Source organism: Notolabrus celidotus, chromosome 6 (assembly GCF_009762535.1).
Source record: "Notolabrus celidotus isolate fNotCel1 chromosome 6, fNotCel1.pri, whole genome shotgun sequence".
In the NCBI taxonomy this organism is placed as follows: Eukaryota; Metazoa; Chordata; class Actinopteri; order Labriformes; family Labridae; genus Notolabrus; species Notolabrus celidotus.
In genome coordinates this window covers 10,634,592-10,653,330 of record NC_048277.1, presented here as the reverse complement: position 1 = coordinate 10,653,330, position 18,739 = coordinate 10,634,592, and the positions used below count along the sequence as shown (strand labels likewise).

Sequence of the window (18,739 nt, the reverse complement as noted above, 5' to 3'; positions counted from 1 at the left end):
AAGAAGATTGAGCATGCACGACAATTTGACCAAGTAAAGACTCAAATTTGCTTAAAAGCTGTCTTTAAAGGCAACGGACAATTATGAGAGATGTGGAAATTTAACTCCAGAATCACCCAATGTCCCTTTCATGCTTAATTTTAGATTTTATCAAAATGCAAACTAAAACACTGCACGTGCTATTTCTGGGCGTGTTGCGGGTGATCTACCATGACTGCGTGTGCAAATGTTAACAAGTGCAAAAGTGGTGCGGACCGCCCTATATTAATGAGGATTTTGCGTGTGCTACCGGCTGTCACCATGGAGAGTTTGAGAGCAGAGTGGCCGCAAACTAAAAATGAAGTTTGAAGCCATGGAGTTGGAGGTTTTGGTGGAAGAGGCAAATAAACACATCAGTGAACTCCAGCAGAGACATCTCAGCGTTGCAACAAGAAACGCGATTTGGGAGGCCATATGTGAAAAGGTGAATGCTGTGAGAAAAAACAGAACATCTGCTGATGAAATAAAAAGAAGATGGCAAGATATCTGCAGAAAAAAAAAAAAGGAAAAACTTTCCCTTAATAAAATCTCAGCACATTTCTAATATTGGACACATTTAAATAGTTAAAAATGAATTTGCTCTGTGTGTCTCATTGAATATAGAATGGAAAAAATTGTGATTTCATTATCTGCAAAGAAATCAGACGGATGGGTTACAGGCCACTGATCAGGAGGTGAGAGCTGTGTCCAATGTTGGGCGCGCTCCGCTGGGACACTCATTCTCGTTCATTATGCCACGGGTGGACATTGGGAGACGCCGGTGCGCTGTAATGATCCAGATGCAAGAAAATGCAGTGTTGCAAGGAGTTTCTCCATAGGAGATATGGCATGGCTCTTTTTTGTGACTGGCACACGTATGTGTGTGTGAGCTCGCGCGCGCCCGCACGAGAGGGAAGCACGAGTGATCCGCTTTGGTTGCAGAGCAGAGTTGTTCCGTGGTCCTCTAGTGCAGCGGTTCTCAACCTTTTTGAGTCGCGACCCCCAATTTAACATGCACTGGTGTCCGCGATCACTCTCAACTCTGAGGAGTCGTGATCTGTATTTGTTTTTCATGCATGTCAGTGCAGAGAAGCTCTTTTCGCACAGATATGTGGATGCAAATGGCAACAGTACATCGGTTGCAGCTTTTGACAAAGCTGCCTATTCTGTAGCTACTGACAACCAGAACTCTTCCAGTGTGCATGCTGAAAAAGCAGTCTGTAATGTGCGGTCAGAGGAGAGATCCAAGAGCGCGTCCTGCAGCTCTGATGGCAGGTGATGCGCGGTGGAGGTGGTGAAAGGCTGGCGTATCCAGTCGTACTTCTCTGGCGTGTCATCGTTTGGGAAGTATTTAGTGAAACTTTCAAGCAGGCTCCTGAGGTGAGTGGCAATAATTCCTTGCATAGTTTGCATGGTTATGTCGTGACTGTCCATATAGTCATCAAGCTCAGGGAACATTTCAACACTACCCCCTTCCACTCGCACAGCCCACCGCTCCAGCTTTCTCTTAAATGCTGTGACCCTATCAGAGAGAATAAGGACATTTGTGTTTGGGCCTTGTAGGGACAAGTTTAAGCAGTTAAGTTTGTCAAAAATGCTAGCCAAATATGCAAGGCTTGCAACCCACTCTGGGTCAGTCAGATGGTCAGCGAGGGGAGAACCACAGTCTGATAAAAATATGCGGACTTCTTCACGCAGTTCAAAGAGTCTCGTTAAAACTTTACCATGAGAAAGCCACCTGACCTCTGTGTGAAACAGCAGTTCTTCGTGATCTGATCCCATTTCATGACAGAGTGTGGCAAAGAGTCTGCTTTGCAGTGGCCGAGATTTAATAAAATTAACAATCTGAACTGATGTTTGGAGAACATCACGAAGCTCTGGCCCGAGACACCGGCCAGCAAGTGCTTCTCTGTGGATCATGCAGTGCAGAAATTTCACATGGGGCGCTACCTCCAACACGCAGGCCCTTAAATCTTTTCTTGCCCCCTGCATAGCTCCAGCTCCATCTGTGCACACAGAGACACAGCTCCCCCAACTCAGCCCCTCTTTTTGGATGTTACTGTCGAGCTTGTTGAAAATGTCCCGTCCAGTACATGTTCCCTCCATTGATGAGCAAAATAACATATCCTCATGCATTTTGCCTTCGTAGCTGTACCTCACAAAGGCCAGCAGCTGCGCATCTCCGGACACATCTGTACTTTAATCAATTTGCAAAGAAAATCTTCCGCTCTTCTTCACTCTGTCAATGAGTTGATCTTTAATGTCATTAGCCATGTCCTGAATGCGGCGTGCCACAGTGTCATTTGAAAGGGGAATGGTTAAAAGAGTGTTAGATATTTTCTCTCCATGCAATGCTCTTGTCATCGCTACGGCTGCGGGGCGGATGAGACTCTCCGCGATCGTGTGAGCCTTTTTCGATTGAGCCACCAAATATGCCACCTCATATGAAGCTGCCAGGGCCTTAGCTGGGACTGTAGCATAGTCACTGACCACCGTTTTTTGGCTCCTTAGTTCTTGCCGGTGTCGGCCCCAGTGCCTTCCGTTTCTCAGGGGGTGGTCCTGCTGTCAGACTGTCTGGTGACTGACTCTGAGACCCCTGCTGCTGACCCAAGTCTCGAGCTGGAACACTTTTTCTCTTCAGCCATCGCTCCATTTTACAGCATCAGAAAGCTAGCAAACTTGTTGCAAAATGTAGCGCGAGGTTAATGGTTTGTTTTTCTTTGTCTTTTTTCCCGCCGTGGGTCACGGAGCATGATCTCACGCGCACAGGTCAATTCATACAAATTTAGTTGATACAATGCATTTTGAAAAAGTAATGAAGCACAAAGCAACTAGAACAGCTCCCTGACTGAAATTCTGTAATATAATATTAGATATATTTTTCGAAAATTATTTGGCGACCCCCAGAAATCATCTCGCGAACCCCATTGGTGTCGGGACCCCAGGGTTGAGAATGGCTGCTCTAGTGATGCTAGTCTGGATGATATGTTTTTAAAGTGCGTTTATGCATTACTTGTGGTCTTATACTGCATGCTCTGTAGACTTCCGCCTGATACCGGACAGTGTTTTCCTGCCGTTACATCGGGGGCGCACCCGTCGGGTCCCGCCCCTCCTTGGAAGTCAAAGCAGAAGTGATTTAAGGTTCCCTCTCTCATAGATCAGGTCTATACCTTGTTCATTTATGTAACAGCCTAAATATCCTTATGTTATTTATCTTATTTACATGACAGGATGTCATTTCTGTCTCTACATGGTCGCGCGTTTACAATTCTCCTCTGCTTTCTATCTCGCACGGCAGATGCGCGTGCAGGCAGTGTGTCAGGTATAGCTGCCCCTGATACATCTAATTTAATTTAAAAACTGCTTTTGAGCTGAAACAAATGTTGGAAATTTCAATAAACTACAAGGAAAAAAAAAAAGTTATGGAAATTTCTCTTTTTCTGTATCGAAAACATATCGAACCGTGACAAAAACATACCGAACTGAACCGTGGATTTTGAGTATTGTTGCACCCCTAATATATATATATATATGACAAGCCGTTCAGGAAATAATATATGGAATGAAGTCTGAATATATTGCATGAAACTTTACTGCACACACACACACACACACACACACACACACACACACGCAGGCAGGCAGGCAGGCAGGCATTCCATATATATCGAGTTTCATTCCATATATTAAGACTTCATTCCATATATTGAGTTTCATTCAATATATTCAGACTTCATTCCATATATATCGAGTTTCATTCCATATATATCAAGTTTCATTCCATATATATCGAGTTTCATTCCATATATATCGAGTTTCATTCCATATATTCAGACTTCATTCCATATATATTGAATTTCATTCCATATGTATCGAGTTTCATTCCATATATTCAGACTTCATTCCATATATATCGAGTTTCATTCAATATATTCAGACTTCATTCCATATATACCGAGTTTCATTCCATATATTAAGACTTCATTCCATATATCGAGTTTCATTCAATATATTCAGACTTCATTCCATATATTCAGACTTCATTCAATATATTCAGACTTCATTCCATATATCGAGTTTCATTCAATATATTCAGACTTCATTCCATATATATTGAGTTTCATTCAATATTCAGAATTGCATTCCATATATATCGAGTTTCATTCCATATATATCGAGTTTCCTTTCCATATATTCAGACTTCATTCCATATATTCAGACTTCATTCAATATATTCAGACTTCATTCCATATATACCGAGTTTCATTCCATATATTAAGACTTCATTCCATATATCGAGTTTCATTCAATATATTCAGACTTCATTCCATATATCGAGTTTCATTCAATATATTCAGACTTCATTCCATATATATCGAGTTTCATCCCATATATTCAAACTTCATTCCATATATTCAGACTTCATTCAATATATTCAGACTTCATTCCATATATCGAGTTTCATTCAATATATTCAGACTTCATTCCATATATATTGAGTTTCATTCAATATTCAGAATTGCATTCCATATATATCGAGTTTCATTCCATATATATCGAGTTTCCTTTCCATATATTCAGACTTCATTCCATATATTCAGACTTCATTCAATATATTCAGACTTCATTCCATATATACCGAGTTTCATTCCATATATTAAGACTTCATTCCATATATCGAGTTTCATTCAATATATTCAGACTTCATTCCATATATCGAGTTTCATTCAATATATTCAGACTTCATTCCATATATATCGAGTTTCATCCCATATATTCAAACTTCATTCCATATATTCAGACTTCATTCAATATATTCAGACTTCATTCCATATATATCGAGTTTCATTCAATATTCAGAATTGCATTCCATATATATCGAGTTTCATTCCATATATTCAGACTTCATTTCATATATATCGAGTTTCATTCAGTATATTCAGACTTCATTCCATATATTCAGACTTTCATTTTTTTTAATTATTATTAAAAATGTTACTTATCAGTGTGAACTGGTTTTCTATTCATTTTGACAAAGTATAGTGCTATAAAATCCTATAATCCTATATGATTTTAGTCTGAGCATCGCATTGGATCGAGGTTTTGAAAATTCTAAGATTAACATTGAAATATATTCAAGTGAAGTGCTTCCAGCTGTTTCAAATATGCATTACAATATGCTCGTCAGCCTATTCTCTTAAGTGTCTTGTCTCTACAGAAAAGAACAAAAATCAAATTAAGGCTTGTTCAAAACTCAAAGAAATGATTACTTTTATTAAATAAAATGTGATTTTATTTCCTGGTTGCACAGATGGAACCAATAAGAAATGAAACTCAGACATGGCTTTCATAACAGAATTTGATGTGCTGCTGGGGTCCTAAAGTTGTAACCAGAGGTATCTATTTCAATTCAGTATTAGTTATGATGAATTATTTTAAGGGATGTGGATGCCATTTAGAAAATAATAACCTACTACCAACTATATCCATAGAGCAGTTGACTGTGCAAAAATAAAAGACAATAAAATATTTGTAGATTACATTTTGGAACTAGGCAAACTTGATTTTCTAAATATTGTACCTAATTGAATCAAAACCAAAAACAGCAGATATTTTTTAATCTGCTAATTTCTTTTAAACATACCAGATGGTCGAGAGCTCAAAGTAAACCTGAATAGAACTAAGGATCAAATAAAAAATATTATTGCTTGCCAGAATAACTGAAACACTAGATCTGACATTACCATACCACATTTGGAAATCAATCCACATTTAACTTTAGATGTGTCAGCAAACCCCATACAATATAAGTAGGCCTCAGGGAAAATGAGTCTCAGAAGATCTGTGGGTTCCTGCTTGTGGTAAGGCTGCGTTCTTCAATGCATCAGACAAATTTACAATGTTTTGACATGATAAAAGTTCAGTCGAAGGCAGTATTTGGTGAATCTATGATTTCACACCTACCCTAACAAATTTAACAAATTTCTTCAAACAGGATTGGTGAATAAGACACAAAGAGAGGGGGTCAGGTAAGAAAAACTTGGAATTTCATTATTTTCTCTGTACAGATATTGCATTTAATGACCAAAGTTGTTCATACAAAGATCTGGATGAATAAAACAATGTTAGACTTTGTTTCATTTACCAGCTTATTCTGTAATGACATTTAAAAACTTAATGTAAGAATGTTGGAACATGGTTTCAATGTGGATATTTTTTGCTTTTCAAGGAATTCCATTTATTTAACAGTGATATCTATTTCGTGAACTTGGTTATAATGAGCTCTGTAGGCTGATACAAGTTAAAGATATTTTTCTCTTTTTGGTAATTCCTCTATAGAAGCAAACCGCCGCCATGAGTACAGACGCAGAGATGGCCGCTTACGGCAAAGCTGCCATTTACCTCCGTAAGCCGGAGAGGGAGAGAATTGAGGCTCAAAGCAAACCGTTTGATGCCAAGGCTGCCTGCTATGTGACTGATGTCAAAGAGCTGTACTTGAAGGGAACAATCATAAGTAAGGATGGTGGCAAAGTTGTCGTCAAAGTCCTGGACACTCAGGAGGTTGGTATCTTTAAGTCAAAGTCAAATTCTTCCTCAGTTGACCAGTTATCATTTGACAATTTTCTTGTTCCAGGAGAAAACAGTCAAGGAAGATGACGTCTCTCCAATGAACCCTCCAAAGTACGACAAAATTGAGGACATGGCCATGATGACCCACCTCAATGAAGCCTCTGTGCTTTATAACCTCAAAGAGCGTTATGCAGCATGGATGATCTACGTAAGAAAATGAGCTCTATGACAATTTGTTTTCAGTTTGATTCACATGTAGGAAACATCAAGGTCATTTTTGGATCCTTTTGACCCCTTTCAGACCTACTCTGGATTGTTCTGTGCCACTGTGAATCCCTACAAATGGCTCCCAGTGTACGACTCTGAAGTTGTCAATGCCTACAGAGGCAAGAAGCGTATGGAGGCTCCACCCCACATCTTCTCCGTCTCTGACAACGCTTATCAGTTCATGCTTACTGGTAAGACATGCACAATTTATCAAATATTATATTTCTGCTGCAAGAAAAACGTAATAAATAATAATAATAATAATGATGAAAAAATTTTTTTAAATACAAATAATAATAATAATAATGCATTTTATTTGAAGGCGCCTTTCTTAGCACACAAGGTCAGATTACAGGGCAGAATTAGGCAGATAAAATCAACATGGCACGATACAGCGTAATTAATAAATACATATAACTTTAACAGGATACAATCAGTGCAGTGAAGAGGTGTAATCAAAGTGAATATGACAATTTAAAAAAGATGTGTTTTGAGATGCAATTTGAAAATGGAAAGAGAGTTGATGTTACCGATGTCTGGTGGGAGGGAGTTCCAGAGGCGGGGGGCAGACCGGCTGAAGGCTCTGGACCCCATGGTGGATAACTTTGTTGTTTTTTCATTCAACAGATAGGGAGAACCAGTCTGTCTTGATCACGTAAGTTTCATATTTGTTGATATTTTTTAGTTCTATATCTTGACAAAGAAAATGAACAAGTCTTTACAAGTCTTTTTCTATACCTAGTGGAGAATCTGGTGCTGGAAAGACTGTGAACACCAAGCGTGTCATTCAGTACTTTGCAACAATCTCAGTTGGTGGAGACAAGAAGAGGGATACATCAAAGGTGGGAGTATCAACATGTTTAATGGTTACAATTCAGTATTCTTTCATATGGTTCAAAGAAAAGAAAAAAACAAAACTGATATCCCTTCTAAATCTTCATTATAGGGTTCACTTGAGGATCAGATTATTGCAGCCAATCCCCTGCTGGAGGCCTATGGTAATGCCAAAACTGTGAGAAATGACAACTCATCTCGTTTTGTAAGTATGGAGGGATTTTTGCAAATCAGAGAGGTCTAGTGAAACATTGCCCATGTTCATGAATGTCAAAACTTTCTTTTTCCCAAACAGGGTAAATTCATCAGAATCCATTTCGGCACAACTGGCAAACTGGCTAGTGCTGATATTGAGACATGTAAGTACAAATCCTGTGATACATCCAAAAACCAAGGACAAAAATTTTGCCAGGATTTGACTTATGAACAACATTTGTAGATCTGCTGGAGAAGTCTAGAGTGACATTCCAGCTTCCTGATGAAAGAGGCTACCACATCTTCTTCCAGATGATGACCAACCACAAACCTGAGCTGATTGGTATACACAAACCTTAACTCAAATACCCCTGTGTTACTCCTCAGTTTCATATACAACTATGTTTTGAGCTCTCCACCCTTTTCTTTGTTTTCCAGAAATGGCACTCATCTCATCCAACCCCTATGACTTCCCCATGTGCAGCATGGGTCAGATCACTGTGAACAGCATTGATGACAAAGTTGAGCTGGAAGCCACTGATGTGCGTGACTGTGACTACAAAATGTTAACATGTATTTCTGTGAATGTTTGCAATACCAAAATTGCCCTTTACTAAATTTCCAGAAAGTTAACATTTCTTTTTACACTTCTTTCAAACACAGAATGCTATTGATATCCTGGGCTTCACTAATGAGGAGAAGATGGGCATCTACAAGTTGACCGGTGCTGTGCTCCACCATGGCAACATGAAGTTCAAGCAGAAGCAGCGTGAGGAGCAGGCTGAGCCTGATGGCACAGAGGGTGAGTTTCTATGTTAATTAATGCTTGCAAAATGTTCTTTTAGACTAGCTTGTCCTCTATCATGACTGACGTTATCACATGCTGTCTGTACAAACTTAAAGTCATTTAATTTCTGTCAGATGCTGACAAGGTTGCCTACTTGCTGGGTCTCAACTCTGCTGATATGCTTAAGGCTCTGTGCTATCCCAGAGTGAAGGTCGGAAATGAGTTTGTCACCAAGGGACAGACTGTACCTCAGGTAACCATGAAATATCAATATCTATTAGGGGTGCAACGGATCAAACAACTCACGGTTCGGATCGGATCACGGTTTTGAGTCACGGATCGGATCATTTTTCGGACCAGCAAAAAAAAAAAAAAAGAAGACAAGACAAATATAACTTTGTCCTCCATTTATTTGTAAAACCCTTGTAAACTTTTGCCCATTAAATAAAAACAAGATTCAACTCAAAATGTACTGCTTGTGCAAAGCACCCCATCTGTGGGCCCAGTCCTGCCTCATTCACTGCATTTCATGGCATGGCAAGTGAAGGAGCAGAGGAACTTCAGAAGTTTCACTCCATTCTACTTTCATTTGCTGATTTTCACCGTCCACTTTTTTTTGAGCTGCAAACTACGAACACACAGTTTTCGTGCATTCTAGGGTCCTACAGCTGGCAAAGTGCCAATATGTGAACTGCTCCAGAAACGAAAGTGAAAGTTAAAAATTGCACTCGCAGCAGTGGACTTTAAGTGACCCAGTAACAGCCTGTCTGCGTATCTGACATGGAGACAAGTCCCGGTAAACACACGGTGACCCGACCAAAACACAGAGTGAAGGGATAACAGTTCGGGGGCCATAAATAGGCGGCCGGATGCGGCCCACGGGCCGCGTATTGACGGCCTCTGGTCTAGTGGGTGCGCAACGGAGTTTCATAACGTGGCTTAATCACATTCAGCATTCACTGTATTTCACAGGGAAACCAAAATGCTCCCATACATGTGACTTAAGAGATGCAGGAGGTTTTTCAAGTTCCTCTGCTCCTTCACTTACCATGACTACCGCTGCGCTTGACGAGTGAGAGTGGATTGAACATACGGTCATCACGTGAACACGCGCAACTTTTTTCATCAACCGATCCGCGGACCACGTCCGTGCCGAACCGTGGAGAGGCATCCGTACGGATCACGGATCAACGATGATCCGTTGCACCACTAATATCTATAAAAAAAAAAAAATAGGGTCACTTTAGTTCTAATTAAATATTATGGTAATACATTTGTTTTTTTGTGTTTTACTAAAACAAGGAATTCGATGTAATAGTGTTTTTTATGGGTTTAAGACATGAAACGTGAAACGTATGTTGTAGTATATCTTGAGTACTATTTGGGATGTAGTTTTTATTTAAGATCTTTGGTGTCATTCATCTCAAACAAAAGTTCAAAAAACTAATAACTTGGTATTTTAAATGAAATGCTTGACTGACTAAAATCATATAATACCTGTTTTTTTATTCAGGTCGGGAACTCAGTGACTGCCCTTGCCAAGTCTATCTATGAGAGGATGTTCTTGTGGATGGTTATCCGTATTAACCAGATGTTGGATACTAAACAAGCAAGGCAGTTCTTCATTGGTGTGCTGGATATTGCTGGCTTTGAAATCTTTGATGTAAGCTTCATATTTTAGTTTTTATTGGCTTTCCTTTCGTGACCTTTCATAACACAATCATTCCCTGTGTTTTTGAGATAACAACTGATGTATCTCTCTGCTCACAGTTCAACACCTTGGAGCAGTTGTGCATCAACTTCACTAATGAGAAACTGCAACAGTTCTTCAACCACACCATGTTCGTTCTGGAGCAAGAGGAGTACAAGAAGGAGGGTATTGTCTGGGAGTTCATTGACTTTGGTATGGACTTGGCTGCCTGCATTGAGCTTATTGAGAAGGTAATGATTACATTTGGTGACTATGTAACTCTGAGTTTTACTTATTGTTCCCTTTAATAATATACTTCTTTTTTTTCAAGCCCATGGGCATCTTCTCCATCCTTGAAGAGGAGTGCATGTTCCCCAAGGCAACAGACACATCCTTCAAAAACAAGCTGTATGACCAGCATCTTGGCAAAAACAAAGCATTTGAGAAGCCCAAGCCCACCAAGGGCAAGGCTGAGGCCCACTTCTCCCTGGTACATTATGCTGGTACCGTGGACTACAATATCGGTGGCTGGCTGGACAAGAACAAGGATCCACTGAATGAGTCTGTCATTCAGCTGTACCAGAAGTCCTCAGTCAAACTGATGCCTGTTATCTATCCTACTGTTGTTGAGGGTACGATTGTGACAACATAGATATATATATAACACATTATTTGGGTTTATGTCAAGTTGTGTTTTGCTTGTTGATTTTGAACAAACTTTAGCATGGATTTACATGAACTGTTTTACTAGTTCTGACAGTATTTTCTTGATTGTCAACAGAGACTGGAAAGAAGGGAGGCAAGAAGAAGGGTGGTTCTATGCAGACTGTGTCTTCACAGTTCAGGGTAAGGTTTCCCATTACAAAATTGGATATTCAATAATTTTTCAGATGACAAGCAAACTCACACTGATATATCTCATGACGAGTTAACACTTTGGATCCACAGGAGAACTTGGGCAAGCTGATGACTAACTTGAGGAGCACCCACCCTCACTTTGTGCGCTGCCTGATTCCAAATGAGTCAAAGACTCCAGGTACATGGAAAAGAAAATCTAAATAGATTATTTGAGGAATAGTTTGGATAGATTGTTATTTCATTTTGTGTCAAACATTTAACACAATATTTGCTATTATACATTTTTTTAACAGGTCTGATGGAGAACTTCCTGGTCATCCACCAGCTCAGGTGTAATGGTGTGCTGGAGGGTATCAGAATCTGCAGAAAAGGTTTCCCAAGCAGAATCGTCTATGCTGACTTCAAGCAGAGGTATCAATTGAAATATGAATGGAAATTGAATGCAGGGGATACAAAGACAATTCTCACACTGATAATGAACTCCCTCTTTAAAGATACAAAGTGCTGAATGCCAGTGTCATCCCTGAGGGCCAGTTCATTGATAACAAGAAGGCTTCAGAGAAGCTGCTTGGATCAATTGATGTCAACCATGATGAGTACAGATTTGGACACACCAAGGTAAGCACCCTTCTTGCATTCATTAACTTAATTGTAGTCACCAAGGAGGGTATATGTACATTGCAATTTATTTTGCTTTCAATCTTAATTAAAAATCACATCTCCAAGTTAGAAGACATTGTGATGGAGTTTGAGGCCATGGGCCAAGGAACAAGTTAAAATAAGTAGATGAGGCCAAACAGCACACCCATGTGGCCACTACTAATGCTCCAGAACATATAAGAACGTTTGCCTGTTAAATCACAATAACTTCACTGTCACAAGTCTCTCCCCAGTGAAATTTGTCAACAATTCACTACTGCTACTGCTCCTACATGTGTCTAAGTTTTCTTAAGCATAACTGCCACTGGCCATGTGGCACACATGTCTTGGTTATATACAGTATGAAATTTTTAAAGAAACTTAATCTCTGGCTAATTGAAAAATATTCTCCAAAGAATTCTTTTTTACATGTGAGAGATTCATATTGAATGGGGTGCACACTTTCCTGGTCCTAAAGTACCATCTATGGTGTTAGAGTAGTGAATGATGCAAAATGAACCATAAACTACTGTTTTCTTTTTATTCAGGTGTTCTTCAAGGCTGGTCTCCTGGGTGTCCTTGAGGAGATGAGAGATGAAAAACTGGCATCTTTGGTCACCATGACTCAAGCTTTGTGCCGTGGTTACGTCATGAGGAAGGAGTTTGTTAAGATGATGGAGAGGAGGCATGTTGAAAACAGATTTTACTAAATAAAATTAAGGAAAAGTAAAAAAACTACATTGTCCATAACAGCTGTTTCTTGTCCACAGAGAAGCCATCTATACCATCCAGTACAACATCCGCTCATTCATGAATGTCAAACACTGGCCATGGATGAAGGTGTACTACAAGATCAAGCCTCTGCTGAAGAGTGCTGAAACTGAGAAGGAGCTGAGTCAGATGAAGGAGAACTATGACAAGATGAAGACAGACCTGGCTACTGCCCTGGCCAAAAAGAAGGAACTGGAGGAGAAGATGGTGTCCCTCGTGCAGGAGAAGAATGACCTGCAGCTGCAAGTCGCATCAGTAAGTATACATTTATATTCTGTCTCCTTCTGTTAGCATAATGTGGATCTGCAAACAACCTTTTTCCATTGCAAACCAGGAAGGAGAGAATCTGTCAGATGCTGAGGAGAGATGTGAGGGACTTATCAAAAGTAAGATTCAGATGGAGGCCAAACTCAAAGAGACAACTGAGAGACTGGAGGATGAGGAGGAAATCAATGCTGAGCTCACTGCCAAGAAGAGAAAGCTGGAGGATGAATGCTCTGAGCTCAAGAAGGACATTGATGACCTGGAGCTTACCTTGGCCAAAGTGGAGAAGGAGAAACATGCCACTGAGAACAAGGTTTGGGAACAACTAAATATCTTACACTTAAACTAAAATCCAGAGATTACCACATATAAACAATGTTTTGCTTACAAATCTAGGTGAAGAACCTGACTGAAGAGATGGCCTCTCAGGATGAGAGCATTGCTAAGCTGACCAAGGAAAAGAAAGCCCTTCAGGAGTCTCATCAGCAGACTCTTGATGATCTGCAGGCTGAGGAAGACAAAGTCAACACTCTGACCAAGGCCAAGACAAAGCTTGAGCAGCAAGTGGATGATGTAAGTTTTAATAGTCACTCAGCTTTGCAAATTAACATGGGTGATGAGCCTCGTCATTCAAAACGTATACTACTGTTTAGCTTGAGGGTTCTCTGGAGCAAGAGAAGAAGCTGCGTATGGACCTTGAGAGAGCCAAGAGGAAGCTTGAGGGTGATCTGAAACTGGCTCAGGAATCCATCATGGATCTTGAGAATGAAAAGCAGCAGTCTGATGAGAAAATTAAAAAGTAAAATTGTCTTTCAATTCTACCAAAAATAATACTAAAAGATTATAGCCAACACACAAGCTCTTAAATTGATCTTGTGTAATCCCCACAGGAAGGACTTTGAGATCAGCCAGCTCCTCAGCAAGATTGAGGATGAGCAGTCAATGGGTGCTCAGCTTCAGAAGAAGATCAAGGAGCTTCAGGTGACATATTGTGTTGAAAGAAAATACATTCATTTTTAAGTTCAGTTAAAGTATACTGAAAGACAACATGCCTCCATTTAACAGGCCCGTATTGAGGAACTGGAGGAGGAGATTGAGGCTGAGCGGGCTGCTCGTGCCAAAGTTGAGAAGCAGAGAGCTGACCTCTCCAGGGAACTTGAGGAGATCAGTGAGAGGCTGGAGGAGGCTGGCGGTGCCACTGCTGCTCAGATTGAGATGAACAAGAAGCGTGAAGCTGAGTTCCAGAAGCTCCGTCGTGATCTTGAGGAGTCCACTCTGCAGCATGAAGCCACAGCTTCAGCTCTTCGCAAGAAACAGGCCGACAGCGTTGCTGAGCTGGGAGAGCAGATTGATAACCTCCAGCGTGTCAAGCAGAAGCTTGAGAAGGAAAAGAGCGAATACAAGATGGAGATTGATGATCTCTCCAGCAACATGGAGGCTGTAGCAAAAGCAAAGGTACAACATATATTAAACATTATTTTAATGCCAAAAGTGAGTACATTGAACAGTCTCATATGTATTAAAAGAAAATCTGATCAATACTTTAATCTCTCTTATTCTCATTAGGGAAATCTTGAAAAGATGTGCCGTACCCTTGAGGACCAATTCAGTGAACTGAAGACCAAGAATGATGAAAATGTCCGTCAAAACAATGACATGAGTGCACAGAAAGCACGTCTCCTGACAGAAAATGGTATCTACAAATTTTAATTGAAAGATCTTTTTTCAATTGTTGTAAAAGGGTATCACAAACTAATATTTCAACACATCTTTCTAACAAGGTGAGTTCAGCCGTCAAATTGAAGAGAAAGAGGCTCTTGTCTCCCAACTGACCAGGGGCAAACAGGCCTTCACTCAGCAGATTGAGGAGCTGAAGAGACAGGTTGAGGAGGAGGTTAAGGTAAGAACATTCGACTTTGTTATGATAACATTTAATGTGTGTTTTTCAACATTTTTCACACAGAATTTCATTTTTTACATTAGGCCAAGAATGCTCTTGCTCATGGAGTGCAATCGGCCCGCCATGACTGTGACCTGCTGAGGGAGCAGTTTGAGGAGGAGCAGGAGGCAAAGGCTGAGCTGCAGCGTGGAATGTCCAAGGCCAACAGTGAGGTGGCTCAGTGGAGATCCAAGTATGAAACTGATGCTATCCAGCGCACTGAGGAGCTTGAGGAAGCCAAGTGAGTTAATTTTCATACAACACATGAACAAAAATTTGAATAATTTTTATATGTACAAATATTGTCAGTGTTTGTAAGTTCAAGGTTTTCACTGAGACCAACCACACCATTTTCACACAGGAAAAAGCTTGCCCAGCGCCTTCAGGAGGCTGAGGAGCAGATTGAGGCTGTCAATTCCAAGTGTGCATCTCTTGAGAAAACCAAACAGAGGCTCCAGAGTGAGGTGGAGGACCTCATGATTGATGTGGAGAGAGCTAACGGTCTGGCTGCTAACCTTGACAAGAAGCAGAGGAACTTTGACAAGGTAAAGTTCATTTCTTTCAGCTCTACATGAAATCCAAGAAACCACGATGCATTTCAACATTGTTTTGATCAGTTACTGAGAAAATGAATTGCACTTCAGGTGTTGGCAGAATGGAAACAGAAGTACGAGGAGGCACAGGCAGAGCTTGAGGGAGCTCAGAAGGAGGCTCGTTCTCTCAGCACTGAGCTGTTCAAAATGAAGAACTCATACGAGGAAGCTCTGGATCAGCTGGAGACCATGAAGCGTGAAAACAAGAACCTGCAGCGTAAGCTCTCACTACATACTGCAGACACACTATGTTGAAAAAGGCTGTATTTCTTTGTTCTATTCAATGCTCATTTTACATTTTGAGGCTTAATATTTTGAAACACATACATTTCTCTGCAGAGGAGATCTCAGATCTGACTGAACAGATCGGTGAGACTGGCAAGAGCATCCATGAACTGGAGAAGTCCAAGAAGCAGGTGGAGACTGAGAAGTCTGAGATCCAGACTGCTCTTGAAGAGGCTGAGGTATACTTTTTTTCTTGAGAAATCTTATGTAAAATTCAAAATATTTGAATCTGTTGACAGGTACTTTGCAAATGTAGGAACATTAAGATGAATAATTATCTTTTCTGTCACTAGGGAACTCTGGAACATGAAGAGTCTAAGATCCTGCGTGTCCAGCTGGAGCTCAACCAGATCAAGGGTGAGGTGGACAGGAAGCTTGCAGAGAAAGACGAGGAGATGGAGCAGATCAAGAGGAACAGCCAGAGGGTGATTGACTCCATGCAGAGCACTCTGGATTCTGAGGTCAGGAGCAGGAATGATGCCCTGAGAATCAAGAAGAAGATGGAGGGAGACCTGAACGAGATGGAGATTCAGCTTAGCCACTCCAATCGCCAGGCTGCTGAGTCCCAGAAGCAGCTGAGGAATGTGCAGGCACAGCTCAAGGTACTGTAGCACACAGAGGCTGTGCAGAGTTTATGATCAGTTCTCTTTCATTTTAGAAGTCATCTTCATATTTTCCTGACATTTTTCACTAGGATGCACAACTGCACCTTGATGATGCTGTGAGAGCCCAGGAAGACCTCAAAGAACAAGCTGCAATGGTGGATCGCAGGAACGGCCTCATGATGGCTGAAATTGAGGAACTCAGAGTTGGTCTGGAACAGACAGAGAGAAGCCGCAAAACTGCTGAGCAGGAGCTGGTGGACGCAAGTGAGCGTGTTGGACTTCTGCACTCACAGGTGACTTTTCTTTTATTTCTGCCACTTTCTGCATTCATACCATTTTTATTGGGGAAATAATAACACTTTATTCTACGCTTTTAGAACATAAGCCTTCTGAACACCAAGAAGAAGCTTGAGGCTGACCTGGTCCAGGTTCAGGGTGAAGTGGATGACACTGTTCAGGAAGCAAGGAATGCAGAGGAGAAGGCCAAGAAGGCCATCACTGATGTAGGTGTACTTTCATTTATTCTTCATTTTTGGTCATGATCAGTTGTCTTTCTACAACATTTCTCACCAGTGTTAAATTCTGTTATCTTTAGGCTGCTATGATGGCTGAGGAGCTGAAGAAGGAGCAGGATACTAGCGCTCACCTGGAGAGAATGAAGAAGAACCTCGAGGTTGCTGTTAAGGACCTGCAGCACCGCCTGGATGAGGCTGAGAACTTAGCCATGAAGGGAGGCAAGAAGCAGCTTCAGAAACTTGAGTCTCGGGTAAGAAGGTTGTGTTAAGAATTTTAACACCTGAGTTAAGAGGTTAAATCCTCTTTAAAAACAGATTTATTTTACTTTACTTACTGTACTTTCATTGTTTTCTGAAGGTGCGTGAGCTGGAGACTGAAGTTGAGGGTGAGCAGAGACGTGGAGCTGATGCAGTTAAGGGTGTCCGCAAATATGAGAGGAGAGTGAAGGAGCTCACCTATCAGGTAAAGTCACTTTTATTAAGATGTAACATTTTTATCAATAATACATATTTACAATTTGAAATGATTAAAAATCTAAATCTGTATTTTGTTTTTATTACAGACTGAGGAGGACAAGAAGAATGTTGCCAGGCTGCAGGATCTGGTTGACAAGCTGCAGCTCAAGGTGAAGGCCTACAAGAGGCAGGCTGAGGAAGCGGTAAGGACATAGAATTTGTTTCAACACATGTTCAAACAAAAATCACCTGACAAAATGTATTCTTTATGTAAAGTTCGATAACATTTTTGAAAGATTTTCATTATGTCGTGTTCTGCGTTTTTCAGGAGGAGCAGGCCAATTCTCATCTGTCCAAGAGCAGGAAGATTCAGCATGAGCTTGAGGAGGCTGAGGAGCGTGCCGACATAGCTGAGTCCCAGGTTAACAAACTGAGAGTTAAGAGCCGTGACTCTGGCAAGGTAAAACTATATTTAGAAATTCAAAAACTGAACTGATAAGTTTCCCTGTATTTCAAGTTTCATCAAGCAATTTTTGTATACATGTATTCAGGGATGTACTGTGAAAATTGAGTGATTAATTTATTTCTTTTTTACAGGGAAAAGAAGCAGCTGAGTGAAGCGTTCCAGCTGATGGGCTATCTCTTATCATATAATATGATGTGAAATAAACCATAATAAAATGCTCTTTGATCTTGAGTTGCTCTATGTGTTTGTTTTTTTATTTTGGGCCTGAAGGCAGCACATGTACATTTAAATAATTTCCAAAACACTTTAACAGTCTCTATTAGAATCGGTGGCTAACTGGTATGGTTTGTTTCTAGGTTAAAAATCATCCCAAATATATGCTACAATACTGCAATTCTACAATTTCATTTAGCAGACGTTTTTGTCCAAAGCGACGCACAACACGAGCAAGAATTTAGACTGGAGGGAAAACCTTAGTAAGTGCGACAAAGTGCTTCAAGTTGATTGGCCACAGGTTCTGCCCTCTAATACCAGAAGAAGTGCCAGTTTTTTGTTGTAATTTTTTTTAAAGATAATGTAGCCACAGCTAATCACAACAAATAATACAAGTCAACAATATCGTTCAACATTCAACAGCATTCAATATTCAGTGCTAAATATTTAATAAGAGCTGGGTTTTAGAGCTTCTTATTCATTCTACCCCTGAGGAAAAAGAGAAGGGTCAGGTGAAGTGCCTATATACTAAGTGTAAACCTACAGTGTTTGAGGTATTTTGGATGAAAACTACAGTGTCAACCCGAATAGTACTTCTAACTCATAGCCATGATCGGTACAGCACTCAAAACCAGCTAATTAGTTGAACCAACAATTAATTATTGAGTTATCAGAACGATTAATGTTGTTTTAATTATATGTGGATCAATTTTATTAAGTTAATATCCATGTCCAAATAACTTTTAAGTGTAGGGACGCTGCGTATGACATCAT

The 18,739-nt window shown here is 40.4% G+C and overlaps 1 protein-coding gene across 1 annotated transcript; it reads left to right on the top strand.

Moving 5' to 3' along the window:
- The first annotated feature begins 1,293 nt into the window (after positions 1–1,293).
- LOC117813867 (myosin heavy chain, fast skeletal muscle-like) lies at positions 1,294–17,983 on the top strand. The gene is made up of 41 exons (XM_034684917.1): positions 1,294–1,398; positions 6,014–6,047; positions 6,358–6,579; positions 6,653–6,796; positions 6,890–7,046; positions 7,483–7,510; positions 7,598–7,697; positions 7,802–7,894; positions 7,985–8,048; positions 8,129–8,227; positions 8,323–8,426; positions 8,548–8,686; positions 8,806–8,924; positions 10,185–10,334; positions 10,442–10,612; positions 10,693–10,993; positions 11,143–11,207; positions 11,310–11,397; positions 11,513–11,630; positions 11,714–11,837; positions 12,407–12,543; positions 12,629–12,884; positions 12,964–13,206; positions 13,290–13,466; positions 13,547–13,692; positions 13,784–13,874; positions 13,959–14,348; positions 14,460–14,586; positions 14,675–14,793; positions 14,877–15,073; positions 15,194–15,377; positions 15,477–15,642; positions 15,765–15,889; positions 16,004–16,312; positions 16,405–16,608; positions 16,693–16,818; positions 16,911–17,081; positions 17,189–17,293; positions 17,394–17,489; positions 17,615–17,746; positions 17,884–17,983. The coding sequence occupies exons 3-41, from the start codon at positions 6,373–6,375 to the stop codon at positions 17,902–17,904; spliced, it is 5,793 nt and encodes a 1,930-aa protein (XP_034540808.1). The 5' UTR covers positions 1,294–1,398; positions 6,014–6,047; positions 6,358–6,372; the 3' UTR covers positions 17,905–17,983.
- The last annotated feature ends 756 nt before the right edge of the window (positions 17,984–18,739 follow it).